Source organism: Vipera ursinii, assembly GCF_947247035.1.
Source record: "Vipera ursinii genome assembly, chromosome: 1".
In the NCBI taxonomy this organism is placed as follows: domain Eukaryota; kingdom Metazoa; phylum Chordata; class Lepidosauria; order Squamata; family Viperidae; genus Vipera; species Vipera ursinii.
In genome coordinates, this window is record NC_139512.1 from 155,063,145 (window position 1) to 155,077,288 (window position 14,144).

The 14,144-nt window shown below is 43.3% G+C and overlaps 1 protein-coding gene across 1 annotated transcript in view; it reads left to right on the forward strand.

Annotated features, from left to right (window-relative positions):
• CERS6 (ceramide synthase 6) overlaps window positions 1-14,144 on the forward strand; it is a 112,357-nt gene that overhangs the window by 30,044 nt on the left and 68,169 nt on the right. The window contains exon 2 of the mRNA XM_083365691.1: window positions 11,283-11,388. Coding sequence (XP_083221817.1) covers window positions 11,283-11,388 — 106 coding nt within the window. The remainder of the gene's footprint in view (window positions 1-11,282; window positions 11,389-14,144) is intronic.

A 14,144-nucleotide genomic window follows, 5' to 3' on the forward strand; every position in this document is an offset into this window, starting at 1 on the left:
CACCCTGAGGAGGCCATCTCTGTGGGAGCGCACTGGGCGGAGGGAAGTTGACGTCGGCAGCAGGTGATCCCTAAGGTACTCCAGACCCATGCCATGTATGGCTTTGAAAACCATTACCAGCACCTTGAATCTCACCCGGAGGACAACTGGGAGCCAATGCAGCTCACGGAGCAGAGGTGTAACATGGGAGTATCGGGAGACTCCCAACACAACTCTCGCAGCTGCATTCTGTACCAGTTGGAGCCTCCGAGTGGTCCTCAAGGGCAGCCCCATGTAGAGAGCATTGCAGTAGTCTAAACGAGAGGTCACGAGTGCATGAGTGACCGTACGCAGGGCATCCCGGTCTAGATAGGGCCGCAATTGGTGCACCAGGCGAACCTGGGCAAAGGCCCCCCTAGTCACAGCTATTATGTGGTCTTCCAAAGAAAGCTGTGAATCTAGGAGGACTCCCAAGTTGCGAGCCCTATCTACGGGGGGTAATAACTCACCCCCCATAGAAAGAGATGGAATGTTCTGAATATCCCGAGATGCCGGTACGCACAGCCACACAGTCTTGTCAGGGTTGAGTTGAAGCCTGTTCCTCCCCATCCAGACCCAAACCGCCTCCAGGCAACGGGACATCACGTCGAGGGCATCACTGAGGTGGTTTGGGGTCGAAATAAAAAGCTGGGTATCATCAGCATATTTATTTATTTATTTATTTATTTATTTATTTATTTATTTATTTATTTATTTATTTATTTATTTATTTATTTATTTATTTATTTATTTATTTATTTATTTATTTAGATTTATATACCGCCCTTTCCCGAAGGACTCAGGGCAGTTTACAGGGCATTTAAAAGAGAGTCAATACAAACGTTAAAACAAATTTAAAAAGATTAAATAAAACCCTGAGAACAGTAAAAAACCCAATTAAAATTAAAATTAAAAAAATTCTCAGCCTGGGCCGGAGAGCTCGAAGAGCCAGGTTTTCAGGTGCTGGCGGAAAGAATGGAGGTTGGGGGCAGTCCTAAGCTCCGCAGGCAGCTGGTTCCACAGGGCAGGCGCACCCACTGAGAAGGCCCTACCCCTGGGTGTTACCCGCCGGCAATCTTTAACCGGCGGCACCCTGAGAAGACGCTCCCTGTGGGAGCGCACTGGACGAAGGGAGCTTGATGCTGGCAGCAGGTGTTCCCTCAAATATCCTGGACCCTTGCCATTTGATGATACCCAACTCCAAAACCACGAATGATCTCAGCCAGCGGTTTCATGTAGATGTTGAACAGGAGAGGCGAGAGGACCAACCCCTGAGGAACTCCACAAGTGAGAGGCCTCGAGGTCGACCTCTGCACCCCTGCCAATACCGACTACGAACGTCCCATGAGATAGGAAGAGAACCACTGAAGAACCATGCCTCCCACTCCCAATCCCCTGAGACGTTGCAGCAAGATACCATGGTCGATGGTATCAAAAGCCGCTGAGAGATCTAGTAGGACTAGGACAGAGGAACAACCTCTGTCCCGAGCTCTCCAGAGATCATTCACCAGGGCGACCAATGCCATCTCCGTGCTGTGTCCGGGCCTGAAACCCGATTGGTACGGGTCCAGATAGTCAGTTTCCTCCAGAACTGAAGGGAGCTGATGCGCCACCACACTCTCAATAACCTTAGCAAGAAAGTGAAGGTTGGAGACCGGATGAAAGTTGTTTAATACAGCTGGGTCCAAGGTAGGTTTCTTGAGGAGGGGTCTCACCACCGCTTTCAAGATGGAGGGGAAACAACCTTCACTCAAGGAAGCAGATATCACCGCCTGGAGCCAGCTTCGTGTTTCCTCCCGAGCCGAATAAACCAGCCATGAAGGGCACGGATCTAATAAACAAGTGGTGGAGCTCAGCTTCCTCATAATTCTGTCCACTTCCTTTGGAGTCACAGGGTGGAACTCCTCCCAGATAACATCGACAAGAACACCCATGTCCTGATCATCAGACTCTGCCCAGTCAGAGTCCAAACCGGTCCGAATCCGAGCGATTTTGTCCGACATGTTGGCAAAACTCCTCAGCACGACCCTGTAAGGGATCCTCCTTCACCTCCTGATTAAGGAGGGAGCAAGTTACCCTAAACAGGGCGGCTGGGCGGTTATCTGCGGACGCAATGAGTGTAGCGAAGTAATTATTTTTAATTCCATTTATATCCCGCCCTTCTCCGAAGACTCAGGGCAGCTTACAAGCTTAGCAGTAGCCTTCATTCTATGTATATACCTGCTTATTAGGGCTTTCACACACCCCCTAAGCGGCATTATTACAAAGTCAGCTTAATTGCCCCCAACAATCTGGGTCCTCATTTTACCTACCTTGGAAGGATGGAAGGCTGAGTCAACCTTGAGCCTGGTGGGATGTGAACCTGCACTAATTGTAGGCAGCTGGTGTTACTTAAGGAGGCATTAGCCCACTGCTCCACCAAGGCTCTTAGACCTCGCCATCCTCATTGCCGCGAGATAAGATCTAGTAAAGGATCTTAGTCGTGATCGGTCGGATTCAGATCGGGTGGATCTCCAACAGCTCTCTAGGCCCCGTCTCCGACGCTTCATCTCCCGGAGCTCCACGGAAAACCATGGAGCGAACTGGGATCTGCACCGGGTCAGGGGCCGCAAGGGAACAACTCGGTCAAGTGCATCCGTGGCAGCCTTTTCCCAGGCTTCCACTAAGGCATCAACCGAGCTGTGAGCAAAGGAGGCAGGTGGAGACCCCAGTGCTGCCTGGAACTTCTCAGGGTCCATTAAGCACCTGGGACGGAACCATCTTGATGGTTCAACAACTCCACAATGTGGGGTGGCATAACAGAAGACCAGCCTCAGGAGATGATGATCGGTCCATGACAGTGGTATAATAATTGGGGAACCCCCACCAAGATCATCTAACCACCGTCCAGATAGAAAAACCAAATCAAGCGTGTGGCCCCCCACATGAGTCGGGCCCTGAATTACTTGTATCAGGTCCATGGCCGTCATGGAAGCCATGAACTCTCGGGCCAACTCAGATGATCCTCCCAGGGATGGTAGATTGAAATCACCCAAAACTATAAACTTGGGGAACTCAACCACCAGCCCCGAGAGGATATCGAGAAGCTCAGGCAGGGCCGCTGCTGTGCGACTAGGCGGAAGGTACACCAGCAGCAAGCCCAACTGCACCCTAGGGCCACATCTCAGGGGGAGGGACTCACACCCGGCTATTTGGACGACGGTGGACTCCTGAGGACAAAGAGTCTTCCTCATAACTACTGCCACTCCCCCGCCCCTACCCTGAGCCCGAGGTCGGTGAAGCACCCGGAAACCTGGTGGGCAAAGATCAACCAGAGGGACACCACCCTCTGGGCCCAACCAGGTCTCCGTAATGCAAGCCAGGTCCGTATGCTCACTCTCAATCAGATCCCGAATGAGAGGAGCCTTATTGATTACGGACCTGGCATTCAAGTACACCAGCTGGAGCTCAGGTGGCTGCTTATCCTTGCTCCCGGAGCCTCGGGAAGAAACGAGAGGGTCGGAGCGCTTCACCGCTTGGAGATAGCGGAGACGCAATCCCAGATGTCGATAGGGTCCTCTGTCTTTACACCTGCTGCCATTCCCTAACGTGGGAATAGGTAATCCCACGACCCGCTCTGGAGCCCCGGAGGCAACCAGCCCCAGCTCCCCCCCATGTGATCAATCCCAGATCTGGCCTGAACAACAGTTGGTGGAATCCTCCCCGTTTCCATCCAACCATGAAAACCCTCCCCCTCCCTAACCCCACAAAAATTTAACTAAAAAATTAACCAGAGGCCTCTTATTAGGTTTGTAACGGAGGCCCCTATCCCTTCCCAGCCATCTCTCAGGGTCCCAACAATTGGGCCCTTCATCAAGAGGAAGAGTGGAAAGTGAGGCGGGTCACACCCAGGAAGGGGGGGGCACCCCTGAGGGCGCACAAGGCTGTGCTGGAGTAGCTGAGTCGAGTCATAGTTATTAAAATAAGTAAGTTCGGCAAAAAGGCAATCTCTAGATCGATCGGGAGGGTCTTAAATCAGCAGGAAGTGTCCCATCTGCTAACCAAGCTCAACTGCCACTTGAGCTGGGTGTACCCTGGAACAGATCAACCCCCGTCCTCTCACGACGGTCAGAACCGGGGAGCAGCTTGAAACACATAACCGGGATGAGGCATACCACCTAGAGCTCTCACCTCTAGGGAGGTAGCAGATGGTAAGACTAGGCCACTCTCTCACAGTGGCTATTTGCCCGGGTCCTCCTGAAACCTTGGGGGGGGGAGGGGGAGGAGAAAGGTAAAGGAGTCAGCGGATTAATATAAGGAGTAATAGCCTGCGGAGTCACAAAGTGGTGAAAAGTACTGGCTTCAATGATCTTCTCCACATTAGAAGAGGGTTAGGCGATGGTAAGCCAGTAGAGGGGAAACCAGGAACCCAGAGTTCTTCTACTGGGCCATTAACTCGGTATAGTTTGTTCCTAGCGGCGCAAAGTTGGTATGTGCCTCCCAACTGTCCAAAGCACAAAGTGTCCGTTCTCAACCACTGGGTCATGGTCTCCACGCTGGAGTGGCCACAGCACTCCAATTCTTCTCGCTGCCAGCCGCCCCAGATGCAACCATAATGTTTTCGCCCCTCCATCATTTCGACGCTGCTCCAAGCCGTGACTATCCGGGCAGCTAGTAGTTACTGTTACTGTTTCTGAGCCAGGTGTCACCTAATCTGTACTTATATCTTTGATTTTTCCCGTGCTTTTCTCCACATTAAAACTCATTTTGTTGGATAGAGCCCATTGTTCAAGTTTGTCAAGGTCTTTCTGAATCCTGAGCTTGTCTTCTTAGGTGTTGGCTATTCCTGCCTGTTTAGTGTCATCTGCAGATTTGATGAGTTCCCCTTCAATTCCCTCATCTAAGTCATTGATGAAGTTATTGAAGAGTACTGGGCCTAAGACGGAACCTTGTGGTACCCCACTGCTTACTTCTGTCCACGTGGATGTAGTGCCATTGAGGATGACTCATTGAGTACAATTTGTCAGCCAGCTACAGATCCATCTGCTGGTGATGTTTTCTGTTCCACATTTTTCTAGTTTACCAAGCAGTAGATTATGTTTGGATACTGCATCAGATGATAGCCAGCTGACTGTGAGGTATTTATTTTTGAATTTGCAATACACCTGTATTCTAAAAATCATGCTGTTTTAAGATAGGGCCTTTAACTTCAAAAAGCAGGATAATATTGTTATATTTTTGAACTAAGAATATCTGAATACTGAAGGACTACATTAGGGGATGGGAATTGCCTTTCAAATAATGTTAAAATTTAAATATATTGTTCCTGGAGTTAACTCCTGAAGATATACAGTAGCTTCAGATATAGATAATCCTTAACGTATGGCCACAATTGAGCCCAAAATTTCTGTTGTTAAGTGAGACAGTTTTTAAGTGAATTTTGTCCCCTTTTACATCTTTCTTGTCACAATTGTTAATTACTGCAGTTGTTAAGTTATGGTTGTTTAGTGGATCTGGCTTCCCCATTGACTTTGCTTATCAGAAGGTCGCAAATGGGGATTACATGACCCCGGGACACTTCAACTGTCATAAATATGAGTCAGTTGCCAAGTGTTTGAATTCTGATCACGTGACCATGGAGTGGCCGTAAGTGTGAAAAACAGTCAGAGGTCACTTTTTTCAGTGCCATTGTAACTTTGAATGGTCACTAAATGTAAGTCAAGGACTACCACTATCCCTGAAAATATTGACCTTTTTTTTCAGATTTTAACAACTACTTTCAGTTTGGGCCTAAGGTCATACAGAAAATTTCACTGAAATCTGAATTTGATCCTTCTTCCTCCTTCCTCTCCCCTCCAGCTAATCTTTAAGACCTTGTCTCATCTCATTTAGATTAATAGAAAAACTTCTTGCAAATCAATTAAAGACTAATTTGACCAAAGATTTCATGCTGTATAATGATGCATTGTATTATGATTTTTTTTCCTGTTATGTGAGGTTTCTTGTTTTAACTTTTTTATTTAAGTTCTAGAGCCGGGAGTGGTGGAGAGATAACATACCTTGGGTTAGCAGATGGATTAGCTTTTTATTCTGAGTAACACATATTTTTTTAAAGAAATCTGATTAGTTTGGAATATCACTTACAAAACTCTGACAGAAATCTGCCCTTTAGACAGACAGAGAGAACAGAATGTAGACAACAGGAATAAATCATCATCTGTGAAAATATTCAGGAAGAACAATGTGTTGTCTTTTTTACAAAATTTCAGAAGAAACGTGAGAAAAAGTCTTTCTGCACAATAGTCTTTGTTTCACTACAATTTGAACTTTGTGAAATCGTAGTTTTCATAGTTTTCAAATTATATAATTCAGGTAGAATTTAACACGCACATTGTATTGTTTCTTTCTGTAATTAACAGGCTCTTTCTTGATGGCCATCACTAGTTGACAAATGGCCAGAATTGCCAGAAATTACTTATTAAATGGGGTACATATTTAATAAATAAACAACAAATAAATTTACCACCAAGGTGGAGAATCTACGATCCTCTTTTGCTAGATTATAGCCCCATTTTCCCTCACCAATGGCCGTACTTCAGGGGAACAGTGAGTAGTTAGAACACAGATTCCAGACTTCAGATTTACATCAATTTGTCAACGCTGTTAACATCAAATGTTCTTGCTTGACAAGAGATGAAGAAGCAGCTATTTCATACGTTAAACTTGTGTATTGCTTTAAGAGATAGGGTTAAGGCTGAGAGGAGGGAGAAGGAGGATTTTGCCTCAAGGCCATATGAAATTAAAGAAGATAAGAACTTGGCAGGTTGTTTAAGGGAAGGGAAACTGATTCTTTAAATTAATTGTAGAATATGATTAATGACCAAATTAGAAAGGTGGAGAATTGTGTTTAAATATATTGTGCAAGGGGGCGGAGATTTCAGATTCCAGCTTCCTTCGAGCAAGCATTTGCCGGTGTATTAGGCTAAAGAAAGGACTTTTAAGGTAAATTGTGCCTCGGAGTCACTTGAAAAGCCCACACAGTCGGAAACTTGACACAATTACTATGCATTAGATATTTATTTTCTTTCTTGAAAATAATATGCTACACGGCCCACCTTGCACCTTCTGGGCTTTGGTCCTTGGAAATTAGATTAAGTTTGCAGAACACTCAGGCATATCCAGATAAGGTCTGGTCAGCATGCGTAAAGATACCGTTACAACTGAGACTAGAATTTCCATTGCAAAGCAAGGTGATTGTTAATTGAGCGGTGCCTGACTTTACACCTTTGTTTGCCGGGCTTGTTAAGCAAGCCACTGCGGTTGTTAAGTGGATGATGCAGTTGTTAAGTGAGCCCAGCTTCTTCCATTGACTTTGCCGGTTGGAAACCAGCTGGGAAAGGTTTCCAGTGGCAATCACATGACACACCCCCCCAGGACGCTGCAATTGTTGTAAATATATGCTGGTTGCCAAACACCCAAATTTTGATTCATCACTGTGGGGATGCTGCAGCAGCTGTAAGTGTAAGTATTGGTTATTAATCACTTTTTAGCGCTGTTGTAATTTGGTCACTGCAGATGATACCACTCTAATGGCAGAAAGTGAAGAAGAACTAAAGAGCCTCCTGTTGCGAGTGAAGAAGGAGAGTGCAAAACTTGGGTTGAAACTAAACATTAAGAAAACCAAGATCATGGCATCTGGCCCTCTCAATTCCTGGCAAATAGATGGGGAAGAAATGGAGGTAGTGACAGATTTTATTTTCCTGGGCTCCAAGATCACTGCAGATGGGGACTGTAGCCAAGAAATTAAAAGACGCTTGCTCCTGGGAAGGAAAGCCATGGCAAATCTAGACAGCACACTAAAAAGCAGAGGCATCACCCTGTCAACAAAAGTGCGTATAGTCAAGGCTATGGTCTTCCCAGTTGCAATGTATGGCAGTGAAAGCTGGACCATAAGAAAGGCTGAGTGTCAAAGAATTGAGGTCTTTGAGCTGTGGTGCTGGAGAAGACTCCTGCGAGTCCCTTGGACTGCAAGGCGATCAAACCGGTCAGTCCTAGAGGAGATCAACCCTGACTGCTCTTTAGAAGGCCAGATCCTGAAGCTGAAACTCAAATACTTTGGCCACCCAATGAGAAGGAAGGACTCACTGGAGAAGAGCCTAATGCTGGGAAAAGTTGAGGGCAAGAGAAGAAAGGGACGACAGAGAATGAGGTGGCTGGATGGAGTCACTGAAGCTGTAGGCGTGAGCTTAAATGGACTCCAGAAGATGGTAGAAGACAGGAAGGCCTGGAGGAACATTGTCCATAGGGTCGCGATGGGTCGGACATGACTTCGCAACTAACAACAACAACAACAATTTGGTCACTAAACGAAATGTTGTAAGACAAGGTCTCCTTTTCTCAGGGGATATAGGGACACAATGATTCTCTCCTAGGTTTGAAGTACTTTTTCATTTTGTACATCAGGCAAGCTCCTTTGTTTTTGTTTTTTTCTTTATTTCCCTTTCCACTTAATCCAACGACAGCCTCTTTCATTTTTGCCTTTGCTCCTTTAAATCCTATCCTTTGATTGTCCTCTTTTTCCCCCCTCATCAAAGAAATGAAATAATTCTCCTCTTTGGGGCTTTTGTGTTTTAATATATTAGAACCCTAGGATAACAAAAGCTGACTTTCTGTTACGTCTTATAATTATCATTTTTACTTAGAATAAAATAGAAACTTTATTGATTTAGTTACCTGACCACATCAAAGCGTGAAACTAATCCAAATATAGAGATAGATGCAAAGAAAACAAGAGAACTTGTTCATAGTAAGTCATTACTCCTATGGTTAATCCAAGCTGATCTAAATATTCTGTCCTTTTCAAAATGGCCTTTGAAATAAAGTGCACCTTTACTAGTGATATATATGGTTCGTTCCCTGCAAAAAGTAACACAGTTTCTCCCAAGTGTCCCAGTATTTTTTTTTTAGTTTTTAAGTAAGACTCTAAGCCAGCAGCCTTTCCTGCAGAGTACAATTTGCAGTCCAAAAGAATATATCCACTAACTTCTGTAGCTGGTGCTCCCACATGGCCTTTCTTCAAATGAACTCCATGAATCTTCCACGTCTTATCATGGAGTATAGTTGTTTGAAAGGAGCTCTAGAAAAAATCCAGGTTTTCTCCATAAGTCCTTGTTTTCTTGACTGTCCATGGTATTCTTAGGAGTCTTTCCCAACAGCAAAGTTCAGAGGTGTCAATATTCTTCCATTCTTGCATCTTAAAGATCAGCCTTTGCTTCCAGAGAGTGCTACAAGGAATCACGTGGCTTGCACAATTCTATCCTTGGTAGAATTGACACATCATGGCATTTGAATATCTTTGCCGTGGCCTTCATGGCTGTCTTACCAAATTCTTATCTGTGGTGTATTTCTTGACTGCTTTTTCCTTTATTCTTGTTGGTTGATCCTAAATGGCAGAAACCGTCTTCTACTTCAGTATCTTCATTGTCAATTTTAAGGCTGACTGTTCTAATTGTTATTAGTTTGCTCTTCTTTATATTTAATTTTAGCTCCATTTTTTTTTTTTACTATGTCCTTTGACTTTTCATGGTAGGGCTTGAAGATCATTTGCATTTTCAGCCATCAGGACGATGTTCTCAGCGTAGTACAGGTTATTGATATTTCTTTCTCCAAGTTTCAAACCACGCACATCTTCTGCCAACCCAATTTCCTTTAAACTCAGCGTACGGGCGGTCCCTGACTTACGACACTTCATTTAGTGACTGTTCCAACTTACAATGGCACTGAAAAAAGTGAGTTATGACCCTTTTTCACACTCACAACCGCTGCAGCATCCCCGTGGTCACATGATCAAAATTCATACGTTTGGCAACTAGTGTGCATTTATGATCATTGCAGTGTCCTGGGGTCGTGTGATCCCTTTTGTGAGCTTCTGATAAGCAAAGTCAATGGGGAATCCAGATTCACTTAACCGTGTCATTAACTTAACAAATGAAATGATTCACTGAACAACTGTGGCAAGAAAAAGTTGTAAAATGGGGCAAAACTCACCTAACAAATGTTTCACTTAGCAACATAAATTTTGGACTCAATTGTGGTCATAACTTGAGGACCACTTGTATAGGGGTCAATATGCAGTCTTGTCAAGCTCCTTTGTCAACCTGGAGCTAGTCTATTTCTTGTCCATGTATATTATGTCTACACTGGGGCTTCCTGACCTGTGATTGACAGGTGAGCCAAGGTGATTATGGAGATGTGAATCACCCGTGAGACAGACTTCAAGTGCTTGATCAATTGAGAATGTATTTGTTATGAGATTTTGAGATCTTTTGCTCTGTGAGAATTCAGCAGTCTCTTGCTCAATTGTGCTGATAAAATTTCTTTGCTCCAAAACAGCTCATTTGAGGCCTGTGGTGGAGTACTATAGGAAGTTAAAATGCTCTCATATTATTTGTCGTTATTTTGTTTTGTTCTGATGCCAAACTTCTGTTACTTATTTTGTGCAGTCCTACACAAAATCCAAAGGGCCTTTGCTGACTGTTTACAATTGATTGTAAAGTTATTAATGGATAAAGTACTTGTTTTATTTGTTGTCAGATGTAACCTGTACCTGCATAACTACAGTATCTTGTCTTCCCTTCCCCCGCCCAGCCCCAATTTAAATCCTACATTAGTCACTCTGCATCTGATGAAGTGAGCTGTAGCTCAGGAGAGCTTATGCCTTTTAATGAAATGCGTTAGGCTGAAAATACGCTACCAAACTCTTTCTGATTTTTGGCAACCGTGGACTAATATAGCTCTCTTCCTACATTTATCTGCATGTACTGTATTTGCAGGCATCTTATCTGGCAAAACGTTCCTCTCAATAGGTTGCTTTGGAAGCAAGTGCAAGACAAGATCAGCTTTTTTTTAAAAAAAAAACAACAATTAAACCTACTATTCATATGACACTAGATCAGTGTGGCAGACCAGCACTCTAGCAAAAGCCTTACAGAATGTGTTATCCCGGCAAAACGTGAGACTGTTGCAGGACAATAAACTCTGAAAGTAGCACGGCACCAAAATTACATAGGGGGAATTGACAGGCAGCCTCTCTGCTGGGAAGCAAAACACCCACAAGCACAGGTTAAACACACTGGTTAAACACACTAATTTGGAGACAGCATCGTTTCCTCATTTGAGTTGTGTGCAACCGACGAAGAGAATCAGCTTAATTTGTAAGTATTCAGTCACATGTATCTAATTACTTTTTTTTCCTTTTTCTTCCTTTATTTCTCTCTCCATTTTAGGTTTATAGCTAAGCCGTGTGCCTTGGGCTTAAAAGTCCAAGCCAATGGACCACAGAAGGCTCAGCCTAATGCTATTCTTGAAAAAGTCTTCACTGCCATCACAAAGGTACAATATGTTCCTAAAATCCTTTTTATTTACTTTGGGGAAATATAAAGATTCTTTATAAATATAAAGAAGAGGGAGTCAAGCTGTTCTCCAGGGCACCTGAGGGCAGGACAAGAAGCAACGGATGGAAACTAGTCAAGGAGAGAAGCAACCTAGAACTAAGGAGAAACTTCCTGCCAGTTAGAAAAATTAAACCAGTGGAACAACCTGCCTCCAGAGGTGGTGAATGCTCCAACACTGGAGGTTTTTAAGAAGAGACTGGACAGCCATTTGCCTGAAATGGTATAAGGTTTCCTGCCTGAGCAGGGGGTTGGACTAGATGACCTCCAAGGTCCCTTCCAACTTATTATTATTATTATTATTATTATTATTATTATTATTATTATTATTATTATTATTATTATTATTATTCATCCAAGACAATGTAATTAATTATTAACACTAGCATGTTAATTTGATAGTTGTGGTAATGAGTAATAGCAGAAGTATCCTGCTAATTTTTCTCACAAGTGATCCAAGTGCTGCTATTACTTAATGGATCTGAGAGATTGGATAGATTTAATACTAAATTTCTGAGCCAAAAAAAGGCCAAGTATATTAAAACACAAGTATAATTTGCGAGATAAGTGTATGCATGGAAACAGTTGATCCTGGGGACTGAAAGTCAGGGTAATAGTCATTTTATGAACAATTGTTATGAAGTTAAACAGGTTTATGTTTAAAAACCCATCATAAAATATTCATAACATTCAGTTCTACCAATAACATTCAGGCGGTGGTAGCGTGCTTCAGGGGCGAAAAGGAGCAAGGCCCCTTTAAGGAAAAGGTGGAAGAGACAGGATCAGAAAAAGGAGAGGAGGCGAGGTTGTCCTGCAGGAATACAAGCTAATTTGAGGGCTAATCCACATGGAGCCCCATTTCCATCTGTCCTGTTTGCCATTGTTCGCTCCCTAGAGACTAAAATGGATGATCTGAACCTTGAGCTGGTCATGAACAAGGAGTGTATATCAGAGGTGGTGGCCCTTTGAGACCTTTATGTAACAAAATTTCATTTTGATGTATGCTGATCAAATGGGCAGCTCTGCCACATATTTGTTGGCAATTTCAAACTTTCATGACATACTTTTTATAGCGATAAATCACTTATCACCTTTAAAAGTTATAAATAATACCTGGTGTCAGAAGAAGTGTGCACCTATGAACCACACAATTTATAAAGCAAGAAATGGAAAAGAATGCATATGTGGACCCAGCTCATAATTGTTTTTCTTGCTGCTGCTTGCTAGTTGACTGTCTCCTTTCTCTTCCATGCCCTGCCCTGCCCTGCCTACCAGCACATATTTGCCCTAAGATGACTTACTGTCAGCCCTTCAAGGTATTCCAGACAGGAAACCAAAACCCCTGAGTACTAAACTACCTTTATTCCAAGGTTACAATAACTGAATCTTATAAAGTCTGAAAGCATTTTGCCCCTTCTTTTACTTTCCAGAGGATTAGGAAGGGTTCCATCTTTATCCCCATTCTTCCTTTGGACTCTGATTCCTCTTATAGACCTTTATCTAGGTTATGGTTCTTCCTCCTGTCCTCCCAGATTGTTTTCACTGCCCACATTCTCACTGTCCATTACACTTACCCACTTGGCTACAACTCACAAGTAACTTAGATGCCTTCCCCCACCCTTGGTTACTTACATTCTTTGTTACTTATTTTGAGAGATATAGTCTCCGTAAACAATTAGATTTCAGTTCTATACAAATCATTTCTTAAACAATTTTCTGTTACACCAACATTCTGCAAGTAAATATTCAATTTATCACAAGCTAGTTCCAAGGGACGCGGTGGCTCAGTGGGTTAGGATGCTGAGCTTGTCGATCGGAAGGTCGGCAGTTTGGCGGGTCGAATCCCGAGTGCCGCGTAACAGAGTGAGCGCCTGTTACTCGTCCCAGTTTCTGCCAACCTAGCAGTTCGAAAGCACATAAAAATGCAAGTAGAAAAATAGGGACCACTACGGTGGGAAGGTAACAGCGTTCCGTGCGCCTTTGGCGTCTAGTCATGCCAGCCACATGACCACGGAGATGTCCTCGGACAAGCGCTGGCTCTTCGGCTTTGAAACGGAGATGAGCACCGGCCCCTAGAGTCGGAAACGACTAGCACGCATGTGCGGGGGAACCTTTACCTTTACCTTTTAGTTCCAAGATCAAAAGCAAGATGTTGGCAAATTTCTGCTCAGATGTCACGAACAGTTGAGAAAAAAATAATAAGTAGAAGACTTTTGGTATAAGTTGACAGAATATGAGCTTAATTGAAAAGACATATAAAGGACAGCTGTCTTTTCCTTCGATACATCAAAAAACTGAATTTTAACACTCCCTGCAACTAAGACTAAATATAAAACTAAGGCTAAATGTTATACTCATTGTAAAACTTTAACAAATCTCACTCCAAAAATGGATGAAATATGCCACAAGGTTTTAATGTATTTTAATATTTAAATGTGTTTAAATATATCAATTAACATACAAGCTCATGCACTCCATTATGATTTATAAAAAAACCAAATGTACCAGAGTATATAGAATATCTTTTTATTTCTTTGATTTTCTCCCTTTAACAAAATGAATTATAGGTGTTCTTAATTAAAAAAAATAGTTTTCCACAATCTTGAACATTTTTAAGAAACAATAGGAGAGTATATCCAAAGCTTTCAATTTGAGGTACCCTTTAGAGCAATAAATAATGAAGCTTAAATGTACAAG